Source organism: Apostichopus japonicus, chromosome 17 (genome assembly GCF_037975245.1).
Source record: "Apostichopus japonicus isolate 1M-3 chromosome 17, ASM3797524v1, whole genome shotgun sequence".
Lineage (NCBI taxonomy): Eukaryota > Metazoa > Echinodermata > Holothuroidea > Aspidochirotida > Stichopodidae > Apostichopus > Apostichopus japonicus.
In genome coordinates, this window is record NC_092577.1 from 20,736,519 (window position 1) to 20,751,571 (window position 15,053).

General features: G+C 41.5%; 1 protein-coding gene across 1 annotated transcript; it reads right to left on the reverse strand.

Moving 5' to 3' along the window:
• Positions 1-9,567: 9,567 nt before the first annotated feature.
• Positions 9,568-14,822, reverse strand: LOC139984630 (uncharacterized). Its single transcript, XM_071998583.1, has 6 exons — positions 14,618-14,822; positions 14,194-14,293; positions 13,535-13,794; positions 12,982-13,205; positions 11,901-12,060; positions 9,568-11,293 (listed from the first exon to the last, which is right to left on the reverse strand). The coding sequence occupies exons 1-6, from the start codon at positions 14,820-14,822 to the stop codon at positions 11,133-11,135; spliced, it is 1,110 nt and encodes a 369-aa protein (XP_071854684.1). The 3' UTR covers positions 9,568-11,132.
• Positions 14,823-15,053: the final 231 nt, after the last annotated feature.

Consider the following 15,053-nt stretch of genomic DNA (forward strand, 5'->3'; position numbering starts at 1 on the left):
ATAGCACGTAAGAAATATTAGCACTTTCAGCTGAACTGTGTTTAGCACAGGTTTGTCCAAAACTTTTGGGTAAAATAAGACAAATGTTACCCAAAAGTTTAGGGAAAAACCTGTGCTACACACAGTTAAGCCAAAAATGATGAACATTTTTCACGTGCTATGTTTCCCGAATTTCTAGTAATTGTATCCTTCAATGTCGGGCAATTTTTGCTATATCGTTCTTAGCGTGTACGCAAATGAACTCAACGTATTTTATAAGCGGTTCGATCGCCGTGACTTTTCCGATGAAGCCGATGAGCTCCATTCCATATCATCGACTGATTTGCACCCTGAGCGGTTTTTATCTGTCAACCTTCATGAAGCTCGCCAGGAATTTTCCTACATGAATTCGTCGAAAGATGCCGGCCCAGATGGGATACTGGGGGAATTATAAAAAAGGTCTTCGAGACCGAAGGTCCGCGAGACCGAAACTATTACTAGGCCCAACGACAGCGACGTGGCCAGAAATTTGAAATTGATATGGGGGAGGAGTCTCTGTTGAGATTTTTTGGAACAATTGTAGGTCCTTAGATACGATCTGGTGCAATGTTTTGCGTCCTTTTCTATGTTTTTTTCTCAGCCTCACTGAATCCACGATGCCATAACGACATACATAACTAGGTGGGTTAGTGAGAGATTTCTGTTTGTGGGTTTACAGTTGGGTTTTTGGTGGTTGTTAAACAGACTGGGATTGTTTTTGGTTTTGTTGACCTTTGGTCCGTTTCTTTGCACGTAAAAAGCCCCACGACATAACTAGCTTATCTATTGAAATGTTACTGGGTATTTTTTTTTTGGGGGGGGGGGCCTCGCTTGACCTGAATTTCGTTGTCAGAATGGGATGATTCGGTAGTGACGTTTGACCGTGACGTTTTGTATCCCGCATGGCGGGTCACGTTAAAAGCACATGTGTTTTATTACGCAGTGGCCAACTGTAGGCTGGTACAATTTGAAATTTTTTTCGACACTGCAAGGGGAGAGCAGTCCCTGCTCCCCCTGGTTACGTCACTGCCCCACGAGACCGAAACTATTACTAGGCCTATAATAGTGGTATTACAATTATTACTACCGTTAATACGTTGATAAAGCGCATAATTTAAAAGAATTTACAGGCATTCCTTTTCACAGTGGATACCAGTGACATGCGCAACGGGGCTGGGCGGCTTGCTTTGTTACTGGGTTGCCGGAGAAGAAAGCCCCTTGCTCTCAAAAGTCTGCCCCTCCCCTGCTACCTCAAATGAAATTTTAGACTACAATATAACTTAATTATAGATATAGCGATACCCTATTTTAAACAATATTCCTCTGAAGCCCCTCTATTGGTTACGCCACTGCTCACCCCTCCCCCACCTCCAGTGGGGGATTCACTCAGTCGAGGGAAGTCAATTGGTCGGTTGAATCCGGTCTCGCGGACCTTTATTTTTAATTGTTTTGATATCGGTCTCGCGGACCTTGTTTTAATATCGGTCGCGCGGACCTTCGGTCTCGTGGCCTGTAACCGGGATACTACCCCGTGTTCTCAAAACTTGTTCACACCAACTTCCCAACATATATTGTTACGCCCTGGGTTTTTCGGGATGCGTGTACCCCGTATTTCGAACACGCCCAGAGCTACTAAGAATATGTTTCCCGAGTTTTGTTTCAATAATTTACCCCGCGACATGTTGCCCATTCATTCACCATTCCACTTACTTTTGTTTATTTTGCAGGTCTCTTTCGCTCTCCCCGTCGTCTGCCATCACCAGCATTCCAGGCATTTGCTCTTTTATTACATGAGTTGTTCTGTTTATCGTTTATCTATTTTACTATCACTTGCTCTCTTTACCTTGTTTCATTAACACGGTGCTGTTTTTCTTATGTATTTTGTGTTGTGGAAACTTAATTTATTTCGTTGAGGTTCGGGCAGAGAAGTGGAAACCAGCGGTGAGCAGCACGGCTATAACAGTAAAGTATTATTTTAAAGGCAAGGTTGACTACGGGCGCCATTTCGTATTGTATTGTATAACTAATAGTTTCCCGTCCTGGTTGGCTTCGTTGCATATTATAGACACCGGAGGCAGTGTTTCCACATTTCAAAATGGTATTTCCCGAACGGCGCCCCCAAATTACCTTAAATCCAGCTATCATTTCCCGAATTTGATTTGCGCATGTCTACGATAGCCACACGGTTAGCAAAGCGTCTCTCGCAACGACCGTCCTCATAAACTTTATACAACTGTGTAAAAGGTTGGTTTCTGCTATAGAGCAACCACGACAAATGCAGGTACTCGAAACGATTATTAGCAAGTTGACTGTATTGTAGAGACAAAGACTAGTCCCCCCCCCCCCCCCCAAATCGTTACCTTGCGCTTACTGACGGTCTTGCTCTGCCAAAAATTATCGGCGCATTTTACCTACCTCCTCATCATCCGCGTTTGACCTCATTCTCTCGTGGAGCTGTAACATGCTTTTACTAGGGTCCAGTTTTGCTGCCTGCATTGGTCTATGCTGTTGGAAACTTTCCTGCTTAAGTCGAGACCTGTGGTCATTCTTTATTAGTTTCAGCTGACTAAATACTCTTTCGACGGCTGCGTTAGAGAAAGCACAACCACGATTTTTCGGAGATTTGAAAGACAATTTCTCCTCGTTCATCTTTCAGCTCAAAAAGAGTCTTCCAGTAGTCTTTTGGTGACAATTTTCCATCCAGCGCCGGGTGAATTGCTTGTGCCCTCCCTCCATTCAGTGTCAGCATCTTGGGCTGCTGCTACCTCCCCGAGATAAGGGCAACCCTTTGAACAGTGGTACCAAAGAAGGTATTGACAGATTGTGCGCTACTGCTGGTTCTAAGCATTTTACGAAGTCCAGTTCCTTAAGGTTTTCGAATCTGCCCAATATTTGCTTGAAACATTCCACAACATACCCTTTGCAATCTGGTTTTACATCTGGGTGATCAGTTCCCAAGTCATCAATAATACTCTGAATCGTGTGAGTCGTCTTCACTCCTGTGTACACTTAATTGAGCGGTACATGGTATTCGTCTAGGGTAACATCGATTTTGAGAGGGTCGGCCTGTCTCACATACGATAGTTCCATAAAATCTGCTGCAAGGGCTGATAGCAATTTGGAAAATTCACTTTTCAGTTCATGCAACAGTGGCATTTCACTTTGAAAAAGGGTGTTGAAGGATGTAAGTCTGCCAAGGTTGTACGACATAAATTCCAGGTAGGCCCGGGTAAACATTATTGACACCTCGAAAATAGAGCTTAAGTGCTTCGTATTGCTCAAGTAATCTATCAACACACATTTTCATAGACAACCACCGGGTTTGCCCAGCCCTGAGAATCTGATGATGATCTAGATTACAAAAATCCTGGAACTCTCTTAGAACATCGCATATTTTTGACGATAGGCGAAAATGTGAGTAGACATTCCTGCAGAAATCTTCAAGAGATTTTGGAAGAATCTTTGAAGCAAGGGACGCGCAAAGGTGGATCAAATGGCAAGAACATTTCAGTGGTTTGATCCATGGATGATTTTGCACTAGAAGTTGTGCTACCGAGTGATGACGTTGCATGTATCCGCACAGAAACCAATAATATTCTTCATAGGAATATTTTTGTCCTTAAAACATTCAATAATGCTGTTGTAAATAGTATCGGATTTTCCGTCAGGCATGTCAATAACATCAACAAATATTGTATTCATTCTAAAGTTGATTTCATCAAAATAAGTTCCAATTACAGCCATTTGACTTTTGGTTGAATTGTCAGTTGTTTCATCAATGATTAATGAAAAGTTAGTTTCTTTGAACCTATCAATATTTGCCTTCATGTAGTAAAATCCAAGCACTTGTCTTACCGTGTTTGTTGCTCTTTCTTTCCCAAAAGTTACGTTCTTTAGCGTTTCGTCAGCTGGAAACAAACTTTTCACAAGCGCCAGCAAATCTTCCGATAAAGAAATGGGTAGGTTATTCTCCGACAAAAAACCACATAACTTTATTTCCATCTTTGACACCAAATCAATTGACGACGTAGGTTTACAAAATGACTGGATACTCGACTGTGACTTCCCAACTTCTTGAGATCGTTTTGTAGCTTACTGTCTTTGTCTCATAATGGCACTTTAACCCAAATGTTATGTCCACCATGCATGTGCCGCGCAGTACGGTACAAATTTATCGCCAACTTTCTTCTTTGTCAGGAAATCCTTAAACATTGGGTTTGACAGCCACACATCACTAAATTTGACTTCATACTTCATACGCTTCTTACTTTCTTCACTCATTTTGAATAAACAATGTTTGCTTAAACTTTTTAAGAAAAAGGGCTGACCGCTGTAGCTTTCACTAATTAATAACTTGCAACTCCCCGATATTACACTGGGCATGTCTACACGGTTCTAATGGACCATTAGCACACCCTAAAAGAGCGAACGCATTACGTGCAGCTGTGTTCAGCCAGGGAGTTGCTATGCTAATTTGTTTATATCATGGTTGAGCTAGGAGAATTGCAAGTGTCACTGACTGACTGCTGCATCGCTCTCGCATTCAACAATAGAGCAAACCACTGCAAACTTTGGAAGATTGGGATAGTGACGATTGTCATATCATAAAAGTGTAAAGTTTCTTTTGCGCTTAATTTACCCGGAATTTCCCGAAATTTTGTGATTACCCGAAAGATCTCCCGGAATCGTCCAGATTTCCAGAAATTTAGCGTTTTTCGGGAAATTTCCTTCAAAGTGGAAACACTGACCGGAGGTAGGGTCAATGAGGGCTCTCCTGGAGGTATTGCAGAAGTTAAATCAGGGCGGGACCATATTAGGCAGTACACAAACCCCCCACAGCTAACTCACTCCGAATTTCATCCGGGGAACGCCGTCCTGATAGTAGACGACAGGCTTGCGCCAACGTCTACGAAAAGCAGTGTCGGGAAGCCGTGCATGGTCCGCCTCCATGTGCAACCTAATGTCACTTTGCACGAGGGGGACGACAGCCTCGGCCCTCCAGACGTCCCTAAACTAGGCGGCATCTGCTGTTCCAGATGTTTCCTGATCATAGCGGCAAACAACAACAGCAGATCCCTGACTAGGCACACAGGGGGCAACAAATCATACAAACCAAAATCACTACTAATGGCCCACTGTGTGCAACCAATAACACCAATAGCGAAGGCGTGAAACCTTTCCCACACCAACCGGACAAAGGGACACTCCAGCAAAAGGTGTTGCACAGTCTCGATGGCTTTACAGCCCACACGCGGACAAATCCCATCACCTAATCGCCACCTGACTAGGCGAAAATGGTTAGTGATGAGGACCCCATGTGCAATCCTCCACGCCAAGTCCCGGAGACGGCTATCTAGTGACTTACAACACACAGACCGCCACACATCTGGAGAGATGGCGGTTTGGCAAGCCGACGGGCACTAAGGCGCGAGCATTGAACGAAACAAGTGTGGGTATAACACGGAGGGGGCCCACGTTCAGCAGAACATGTGGCCCACCCTCCTCTTTGATTCTAAAAAGTGAGTCACCAATCTGAGTATACACCCCCGAAGGACGTGTCGCCTTTGGCCGGTTATTGGAAAAGGATCCGGGCCTGTGGTGGCGAAAAAAAAACCGACCCCAGAACCTAACAAAGAAGGCAATTAGTCAGTGGGCCGACCCCTAAAATCTTACTTTCGTTGCAACCCTAGAGTCACTAAGGTTTGACAGTCAGAATGCGTTAATATTTTACTCCTTTTGTCATTTCAACTTGTTGCCCAGAGTGAAACAAGCGTTAAATAGGTACTAATTTATACCTGAGTACGTTCCGATACTGTGAAAGTCACCTACCTCGCATAGCAATATTGACGTTTCAAGCCAATGGTTAATTAAAGGCAGTTTGTGTCTTGTGATCATGTCACCTGACGCTATAGAAAGGCTTTGTTGTTGTTTTCACCTTATATCGATCGGCGTCATACCGATACGAACGATGGATGAATGTGTTTGCCATTCTCGAGCAAATAGTACTAAAAAATTGAAAATTTTCCGAAAAAAAAGCTGCAACACCTTTAGAACCTGTGCGAAGCAGTGGAGAGATATAGCAGATTCAGCCTTATTGCCCTTCAATCGGAGAGTATTTGGACAGGGAATCGAGAGTACGATTCGTTTCGTTATCACAGAGGTTGCTACCAGGACTACCAGGACCAATGAAACGAACATCAGTAAAGGAAGGAAGTAAAGGAAGGAAATCTCATGATACTACTTCGGAAGGTGATTTTTTATTAATATCATTCCTAAATTCCATCCCCGTACACATATCCAATAAATTTTCAAATCATAATTTTTCCCGTCAGAATCTTTTCACTTACTCTTTTCGAGGCCTGTAGTGATAGGCCTAGGCTCGTATTCGTAACGTGCATATCAATAGACCTAGTGATATTTAACGTAACGAGTGCCTCGAGCATTTGTAAGCCTAACGTTGTGGCATACCGTATACGCCTGGCCTGTTGTAACTAACTTAGCTCATATTTGGAATCCGAACATCAGCTTTTTAGTGTAAGATGGCTTCCTTTTTATTAACTTTACATTCTGTTCTTCCTGACTGTGTAGGCCTACTGCTTCTTGTGTTTAGAAACATTTTCATAACAATGAAATTCAAGAGAGATGGGGTCGGGTGGACCATTGAGGTGTAGGATAATGATGTAGGCTATGTACTATCCTGTGTTGCCTTGTATCCTGTGTGTATCCTGTGTTGTGTATCCTGTGTTGCCTGTGTGTATCCTGTGTTGCCTATCCTGTGTTCCTCTCTCACTCGATCCTTACAATATGACACAGTCCTACTATGATTATTATTTTTGCTAGTCAACAACAATACAATATGTGTAGTTAAGTCAACTCTCCCAGATGTGTAGCCGTGTATCCCCATAACCAAGGCTTCAGTTATTCAATTTCTATATGTTCTATGATTATGGTTGGCATTCTGGCCTGAGTATATCTTGTTGTCCTTAGCTGAGGCTACAGCAGCGTCTTCAATGAAACTATATCTATTATATTTGAATTTAGGTCTATTCTTTGTCCATTATATCATATATTTTATCAGCGACAGCACTTTCTTTACCATATCTATGCAGGCAAACATGCAATTATTAGTGTTGAAATTATTGACTTTCATTCATCCTTTTTTGAATTGCTCATTCTGATTATAAATTTTAACCACCATCTGTCATATGAGTAAAAGTGTTCCTTGATATTATTTGTTGAGTGCAGTGATGATAACATCTCCTACATCTACACTTTTGTCACTGCTAGTAGGTTCGGTGGGTGGGTGGTAATTCATGTTTGTGTTAGATGGATGAAGAAGAGAAATTCCATGTTGAAGCTCTGGTAGTCTAAAGAGTAAACACATAGATATACTGTAGTATTATAGTACTTGAAAACTTGCACTATTTTTGAACACGGAAAAGCATTATTTAATTGTATAACTATATATTTATAGTTGAGCGTTCCTAAGTATTTGTTCCAAATTTGGTATTTTTCAGAAGAAACAACTGATGCTCCACCGGCTACCAAGAGGCAACGACGTTCGTTCTCCCTACCAAGCCAAGCATCTGCGACCACAATACTACCACGTGAACGTATTTTTCATCTGGTATCAACGTCAAAACTATGTGGCAAAAGCGGTCCCAAATTTATCAGAGACAGGAAAACAAGAAAAACTTGTCCAATGCTTAACTTTGGATGCAGAAAGACGATTGAAGTTCCAAATAAGAGATAAAGATTTGATTGCTGTTGAAGTTTGCTACCACAGGAACTGTTATTCTTCATATGTTAGAACACATGGAAATGTTGATGGAACTAACCAGCAATCAGCAGAAAGTCAAGAAAGCTTTTGAGGATCTTGCTCTTTGTGTGGCAGGAACAGTCATAGTGAAGGGGAAGTTTTAAAAATTTCCAAACTTATGCAACAATACATGGGCTTTGTTCATGCTAAAGGTGGAAGCAATACACAATTCAGGACATAAAAACTGCCAAAAAAATGCTTTGAAGGTTTCGGCCTAAAATCACATTCTGGCGCCCCAAAAAGAGAACAGATGTGAGTTGATTTACTCAGACTTTCTTCCAAAGGGAGCTTTGCTTGAAAAAAATGTGGATTCAAGTTCAATGAGCGAAGGTTCAGTTTGTACTGAAATGAGTACAACAAATCCAGGTGAAAGAGTACAAGTAAAGGAGACAAGAGATCTCTGCCACGTTGCTCAAATTTTCAGAGGAGTATGATAAATATTGGTGATGGACTGCAGTGGCCACCAACAAGCAACCAGTTGAATAGCTCTGATGTAGATAAAATCATTCCTTTGCAACTCCATAACTTTCACCAGACTGTGAAGATTTGATGTTTGAAGATAAGGAGAAGGTCAGGCTGCCTAAGGACATGATGGTTCGGGTAGAATCTATCGCTCAAGACATACTCTTTGCCCACTATCGAGGAAGAGTTGCCACTCCCAAACATGTTGCACTTGGAATCAGCATTCGACATTTGAGCAAAAACGTGCAAATTTTGGGAATGATGAGCCGGTTTGGGCATTGTTTCACTAAGCTACTTGCAGGAGGTTGATACTGCCTTTGCGAATGAAGTAGTGAAGAAAAACAGTGTTCTGCCAGAAAACATGATGCCTTCTCAATACACCACAATATAGACCTGATGGAGGAAACACTGTCTGGAAAGGGCACCACTCATAACACCAATGGAATTGTTATTCAGAGGAATGCAGTAAGAGAGATAGAGGCCCATACCACCCCAGAAGTTAAACGAACAAGAGAACATTCTTTTGCGCTTTTTACGTGACCCGTCATACGGGATACAAAACGTGACAGCCAAACGGCACTACCAAACCATCCCATTCTTACAAACGAACCTCAGGTCAAGCGAGCCAAAAAAAGTACATACGCTCACCGACCTGCAGAGACAAAACGCCCAACCCCCACTGAAATATTAAAAAACTACAAAAGGACGACCAGCACGCAGCGAAACAAAACACCCTTCCCCAGCACACCACCGTCCAAAAAAGGCAGCCCTAGATAAACGGCGAAAATCGCCTTCAACCTGAAGGCGAATGTCAGACTTCACCGCCTCCAGGACTGCCTGCCAACTGGCAAATTTCCCCCTAAAAACAACATCACATCTATTCCTCCAAATAAGTTTTTTTACAACAGAACAAACATAAATAATACGCTGCAACACAGCAACGGAACAAACTGGAGGATCTAATCCATATAAAACAAAACCCTGTCCTACCGACCAGGAACGGTCTCCCGTTAAACGGTCGGTCCAGGACTGAAACCACTCCCACAAGTTCAAAACAAAGGGGCAATGCCAAAAAACATGGGCAGTACTCTCTAAGCTGTCACAGCCGGTCCTCGGGCACAGTCCATCACCCAATCGCCAGTGATACCTTTTCAGATTGGTCACCAAGGCACCGTGTGCAATTCTCCATGCGAGATCACGGAGCCTGCAACCATTCAGCCTTGAATGCACCGAACGCCATACTTCGACAGGATCCCAGCAAGCAAGCCGAAGTCGGCCCGACGGCGGCCCGGCTTCGGCACCGAAGTCGGCCCGACGGCGGCTGTCGCCGGCGGGCCGCCGTAGATTTGGCAGACGGCAAGTCGGCGGACCGCGGGCGGAAACGCCGCCGGTCCACCGGCGGGCCGCCGGCGGCTCGAGGCTGGCCCGCCGGCGGCTCAAAGCAGGCCCGCCGGCGGCGGGCCGACGGCGGGCGGATGGCGGGCCGCCGGCAAATCAGCGCCGATGTCTTTCAATTATGTTTTTTTTTTTTTCATTTATACTTTAATTTTCTACTGGGACCCAGCTGTAATAGTCAAATAGATTATTTTAAAAATTGTGACAGTTGATGAAATATGTTGATGAAATAGTTGATGAAATATTTCCAGCTGGAAACTAGTCACTGCATGTGTGTAGATTTAAGTGGGTCATTTTCGAAAAGTTTTATTAATTGAATATCCAGAAAGACTGTGGGGACAGCAAAACTTTTAGAAGTGTGTATTCCAGATATAACGACAGTAAAGTGAAACCAAAATTTTAATAAAAACATAAGACAAGGAGCATTGACATAACATTGTCATAATTTATTAATTTAATGCATTTTCCTTTAATTACCAGATGTTTTAGCCATTTATGAACAATTCACTTAAATTATTTGATAAAGCCACAGAATGGAGGAAAAGAGTGAAGCAGATTTATGAAAACACTTGCCATCATAATATCAAATGAAGACGCCCACCGTGCGCCGAAATAGAAACAGTGTAGAAAGGAACAATACGTTCGGCGTTCCCTCCATTTTTGCTTATAATTATACTGTGGACCATCACAAAGCTGTTTCAACAAGAATAAAGCAAAACCAGTACTTTATATGTGGACTTTGCAACCGGATTGGAAGAAACGCTGTTCAGTCTGGACAGATGATATGAGAAAACATGTTTTTACAAACGGAACGTACCGTTACTCTCCCTACCCCCCCCCCCCCCCCCGCCACCACTTATTTGGTAATACAGGGACACCAACTTGTTATTTTTCATACCAGGTCGTTAATATCAGGGACTTTGGAAAACTTGAATCCTTTGCTCGGAATTTCATGATCATTCCGTACCTCGTATTGTTGGCCTTTACATCTCATTATGAGTTAGAGTTTCGTTAAATACACTGAGTGGAATGTGTTTCCCTCTCACTAAAGAGTATTTCTCGTGAGGAAAAACTCAGTATAACAACCATACATTCTTACAAAAAGTATCATAGGGGAGAGGTACAGTATATGCAATAATTGGACGTGCTGGTGATAAATCTTGACTGGTGGTTAAATATGTAAAATACTACCAAAAGGATGAGCCAAAATATATGACCATATTGGTAAGCATGCATTTGCATATCTTAAAAATTAAACTGCACTAATTGAGATTTCAATTGCATGAAATGAATTCATGGCTGTAACTGACGTGAGGAACATAGTAGATTCTGCAATACAAGAAAATTATGAAGAGTGTAACAATGTAAGTGTAACAGCTTAATATATCTGCAGAATTAAAAGCCATGTACTGCCGAAGGATAGAGCTATAACGAAAGGTTATTCCTCCTGTTCGTTACCAAACTGAACGTCGAAGTGGCGTTGCTGCCTTGCCTTCCGACCCCCTTCTCTATCAGAGGCTCCTTTAAAAAATTTAACGACCTCCCTTTGAATGTCCACTGCCGTGGAGTTGGAAGTTTGTTGGTTTTTCCTAATTGCTTCTACAGTTGAAAAAAGAAGAAAGTCAAAAAGAAAAACTTTTAGTTCCTTACATTGAGAGAATATGCATGTAAGTTCTTCATAATAATACATCGTTTGTGTATATTTTAAAGGAAAGGGAACTTCGTCCTTTTAATATGAACTCCAACCACATAAACCAGCAAATTCCAGGTAGTTTTCCTGAGTGTGTGAGCCACTAGTTTCGCTCCCCATGTTGCAGCAGGGAGTTGTTATGGAAACTCCCTGCTCCCACGTACCGGAGCACGTTCGTCAGTTCATTTGCGGGCTTTAGGGTATTCTGTATTGGCCCCAAATTATAGCATGCTATAATCTTAATATTGAAGGTGAAGCACATATGAATTAAGTCTCTGCCGAAGATATCTTGGTATACAATTATCAACTAATAGCCTTATCTAATATGCATATCATAATAGGCCTAAGTACTTGTCTACTGATTTTTTCTTGGCCGTGGATCTGTCCGTTATCAATCGAAAGCGATGCCGGGGACGTTCTCGTTACAATAAAGCAAATAGATACGGGAAAATAGCTTTGCAAAAAGTAAGGCGTACATAATGTAAAGTAAGCAAATATTCAATAAATTGTACGAACTTTCTAAAACTTTTCGAAGGAACAGGTCCTTAAATGCCAACTTCTCCCCTTGACCAGTCCAATTAATGCATTTGGCTACACTATTTTGGATCAATTCCTGCAGCATCCTTCTTACTGCTACAGGCAAGATCTGCCCACCTACTGACGACAGTGTCAAAATCTGGAAGAAAACAGTTGTGAATCTTTGAGTCTTCATGGAAGCCAGAATTTTCTGAGGACTGCGTTATGCTCCAACTAGCTTCAACTTGACGTTTTTTCCAGCATGCTTATTTTACACCAGAAACGTGCACGAGACAGTGAGTGATACAACAATCTACCATAAATCAATAGCTTATTCCACATCCTGTATTCGTCTAAAGTAATATTGCTCCAAATTATATCGTGAACTGCCCAACTTTGAATACCTGTTGTAAAAAAATAATGTCTATACGTACAACGACAACAACTACTTCTATGACTTCGCAAAAACAATGCAAGAAGTCATGCCGTTACTATCGAGTAACGATTACTTTACTGTGCAGGCACTACAATTTTCAAGGTTCTACCATTGATAAGGTATGTATTACTGTAGTATAGGTTTTTCAATAGTACTGTATAGTGGAAGGTTCGGTAAATGACTAGGCTAATGTAGCTCAATTGACAAGGTTTACTAAATCAGACCTGTCAACCTGTTTGACCCCAAAATAGGGAGAATAACATTTTTCATGGCCAAAAAATAGGGAGCACAAGGGGAAAATCGGGAGGTTGGTCATTTTCAACTGAAATGATATAAATACTCCTAAATAAGTATAGGCCCTAGTCTACTTATGCAATACAGTGAGAGAATCTTCCAATCAGTGTTTCTTGTTGTAGTTTGCAGCAGCTGACTTCGCTTTCTACAGGGTTTCTTTAGTAGGCTTCCATTTGAAACAGGGAGAGTTGACGAGTCTGCTAAATACTTCATAATTGACGCACACTCGTTATTTGCTAAGCTATATTAGTAAGTGGTGAGTTCTTATTTCATACAGTATATACAACCTATTTATTTATATATAGTGTATGTATTTTTCCTTCTTACATAGGACAAAGTATGGGCAATTACCAAACGTTTCTCCACATTAAAATCAGTCCGGGCAAGTTCATCCAGAGCTGTCAGAAGTGGAACAGATGAAAGGGGCAAGTTTACATCATCTGGCAGTTCCTCCAAATCCAAATGGGAGGTCTTAAGGGATTGAATTAAATGAGAATTTGCAACTGTTTGGCGCTTCAGGTCCCTTACTTCAGCTTTTATTTCTGCCAAAATCATAAGGATCTTCTTCTGAGTTGCTGTTAAGAGACAAAATCAGAGAAAGTTTCGTAAAAGCAACATCAGATGTTAAAAGTAGTCACTTTGAAGTGGAAGTGCAATGTGAGAATAGCAGACTGGTACTGTATATACATTGCATTCCCTGGCACAGAAGTACAGTAATTAAGAAAAAGAGAGAAATATTTAGCCTTAGTAAACAGTAACTGGAGTAATAGTTTGCATGGTTGCCACATTACCAGTCACCAAGGCTTGGTCAGCAGGTCAAAGAAATGTGCATTATAGCAGTACTTGAACCTTTACAAATGCAGATCATGTACAATGCTTTGTTTAAATTTACGGTACTACACACCATTAACAATCAAATCTGGGGTTGACATGGGAGATATGTTCCGACTGGACCCTGCTAGTGACTGGGTAGACCCGGTAGAGTGCCTTGCACTTATTGTTGATACGACAGCATCAGGAAAATTTTGCCTCTGTGATTGAGGATTTATATTGGAGGTCAATGGCGTTGTGAGGGGAACCAATGGCTGAATCGGTGGAGGCAGGGTGAAATTCTCAGCTTCTTCTTCTGTGTCGTCAGAGGAAGACACATACCGGCGATTTTGCCTATGAGTATGAAAAGGAAATAGACATTGCGTAAGTACATCACAGATATTGCCTTTACCATAACATCCATGTTGAGAGTATTGTGTCTGATTTGAACATATGGGATTTTTATGTCCGGTATGATTTAAGCTGATTATAGGTCAATTTAAATATGGAGCTAGAGTTCATAAAATATTACTGAACTTTCTGAGTTTCATACTTGTTAAGTCAGTAAGGATGGCACTTTTGGTTTAAGTTGTTTGAGTGAGACTGTACTGTATGTTCACTGTCAGCATCTCTATGAGAAAGATCAGTGATGGTAATTTTGGAATGTACAGTATAACCTGCATTTATTTTTGTAGCAGTTTTGCTTGGTATATTTAAATCGAACATTAGCATATTTATATATTGGACACTTACAACTTCCTGCGCTTTGATGGCCTCTCATCTTCATTTTCAGTAGCTAAGTCTGAAGTCTCCTCAGCCCTTGTCAATAAGATCATTGCCCGTGCATAGGAACCTGAAGAAATGAAACAATTGAAAAAAATCTTGATAGTGGGCAATTGTGATGAACTAGTAAACTACTGTACACTATACAGTGGTATGGTCCTATCTGTAAATGAAAGGTTTTAATCTCGTACAGAACACATATGTACAGAAAGATACACTTTTCTCAGTTTCAACATTTACGTCGTGGAGATTTACAACACTATACAGTGAGATACTGTGGTCTTTGTAGCACCTTGATCCATCAAAGTAACCACAAAGCATAATGTTATTGAAAGAAACATTGTTATTGCAAATCATTTTACACTTTCATTTGAATTAATTGTGTTTACAATACCTGTTGTTGACAGAACCCGAATGGTATGTCTCGTCCAAGATGCTTGCGGGGCTTCCACTGACTTGACTGCCTTCTCAAACCTTGTAGAAGATTTATATGGTGGCCAGAAGCATTCTCTTTCGCCAGTTCTCCATTGCGATGGAATGACTCCTACACCGTCTTCACCAGCAAAGGCAACAACCAAGAAAGTTTGAGTATCAGACATGCTGAAAGACAGTAATGATGATAATGAATAGCCATGATCAGGTACGGTACAAATTCAAAAATGGAGGAGTGGCACTACCACAAAGCTTTTCTTCCGAGGAATAAGAACATATTTTTCCAGGATACTTGAGATTGGAGCATACTCTAGTTTCCCACTGAGTAATTTGATCTTGAATATGCCAAGTTTGGTGGAATCCAGTGGATATGTGAAAAAATTTTCTTTGTGACAAAA

What these genes read in the sequence shown, in the direction of transcription:
- LOC139984630 (XM_071998583.1), bottom strand. Translation starts at nt 14,822, where the DNA reads ATGTCTGATACTCAAACTTTCTTGGTTGTTGCCTTTGCTGGTGAAGAC. An exon ending in CCATCAAAGCGCAGGAAGTT is followed by an intron (nt 13,795 to 14,193) that starts GTAAGTGTCCAA and finishes TCATACTCATAG; the next exon opens with GCAAAATCGCCGGTATGTGT. An exon ending in CCTTCGAAAAGTTTTAGAAA is followed by an intron (nt 11,294 to 11,900) that starts GTTCGTACAATT and finishes TTTCAACTGTAG; the next exon opens with AAGCAATTAGGAAAAACCAA.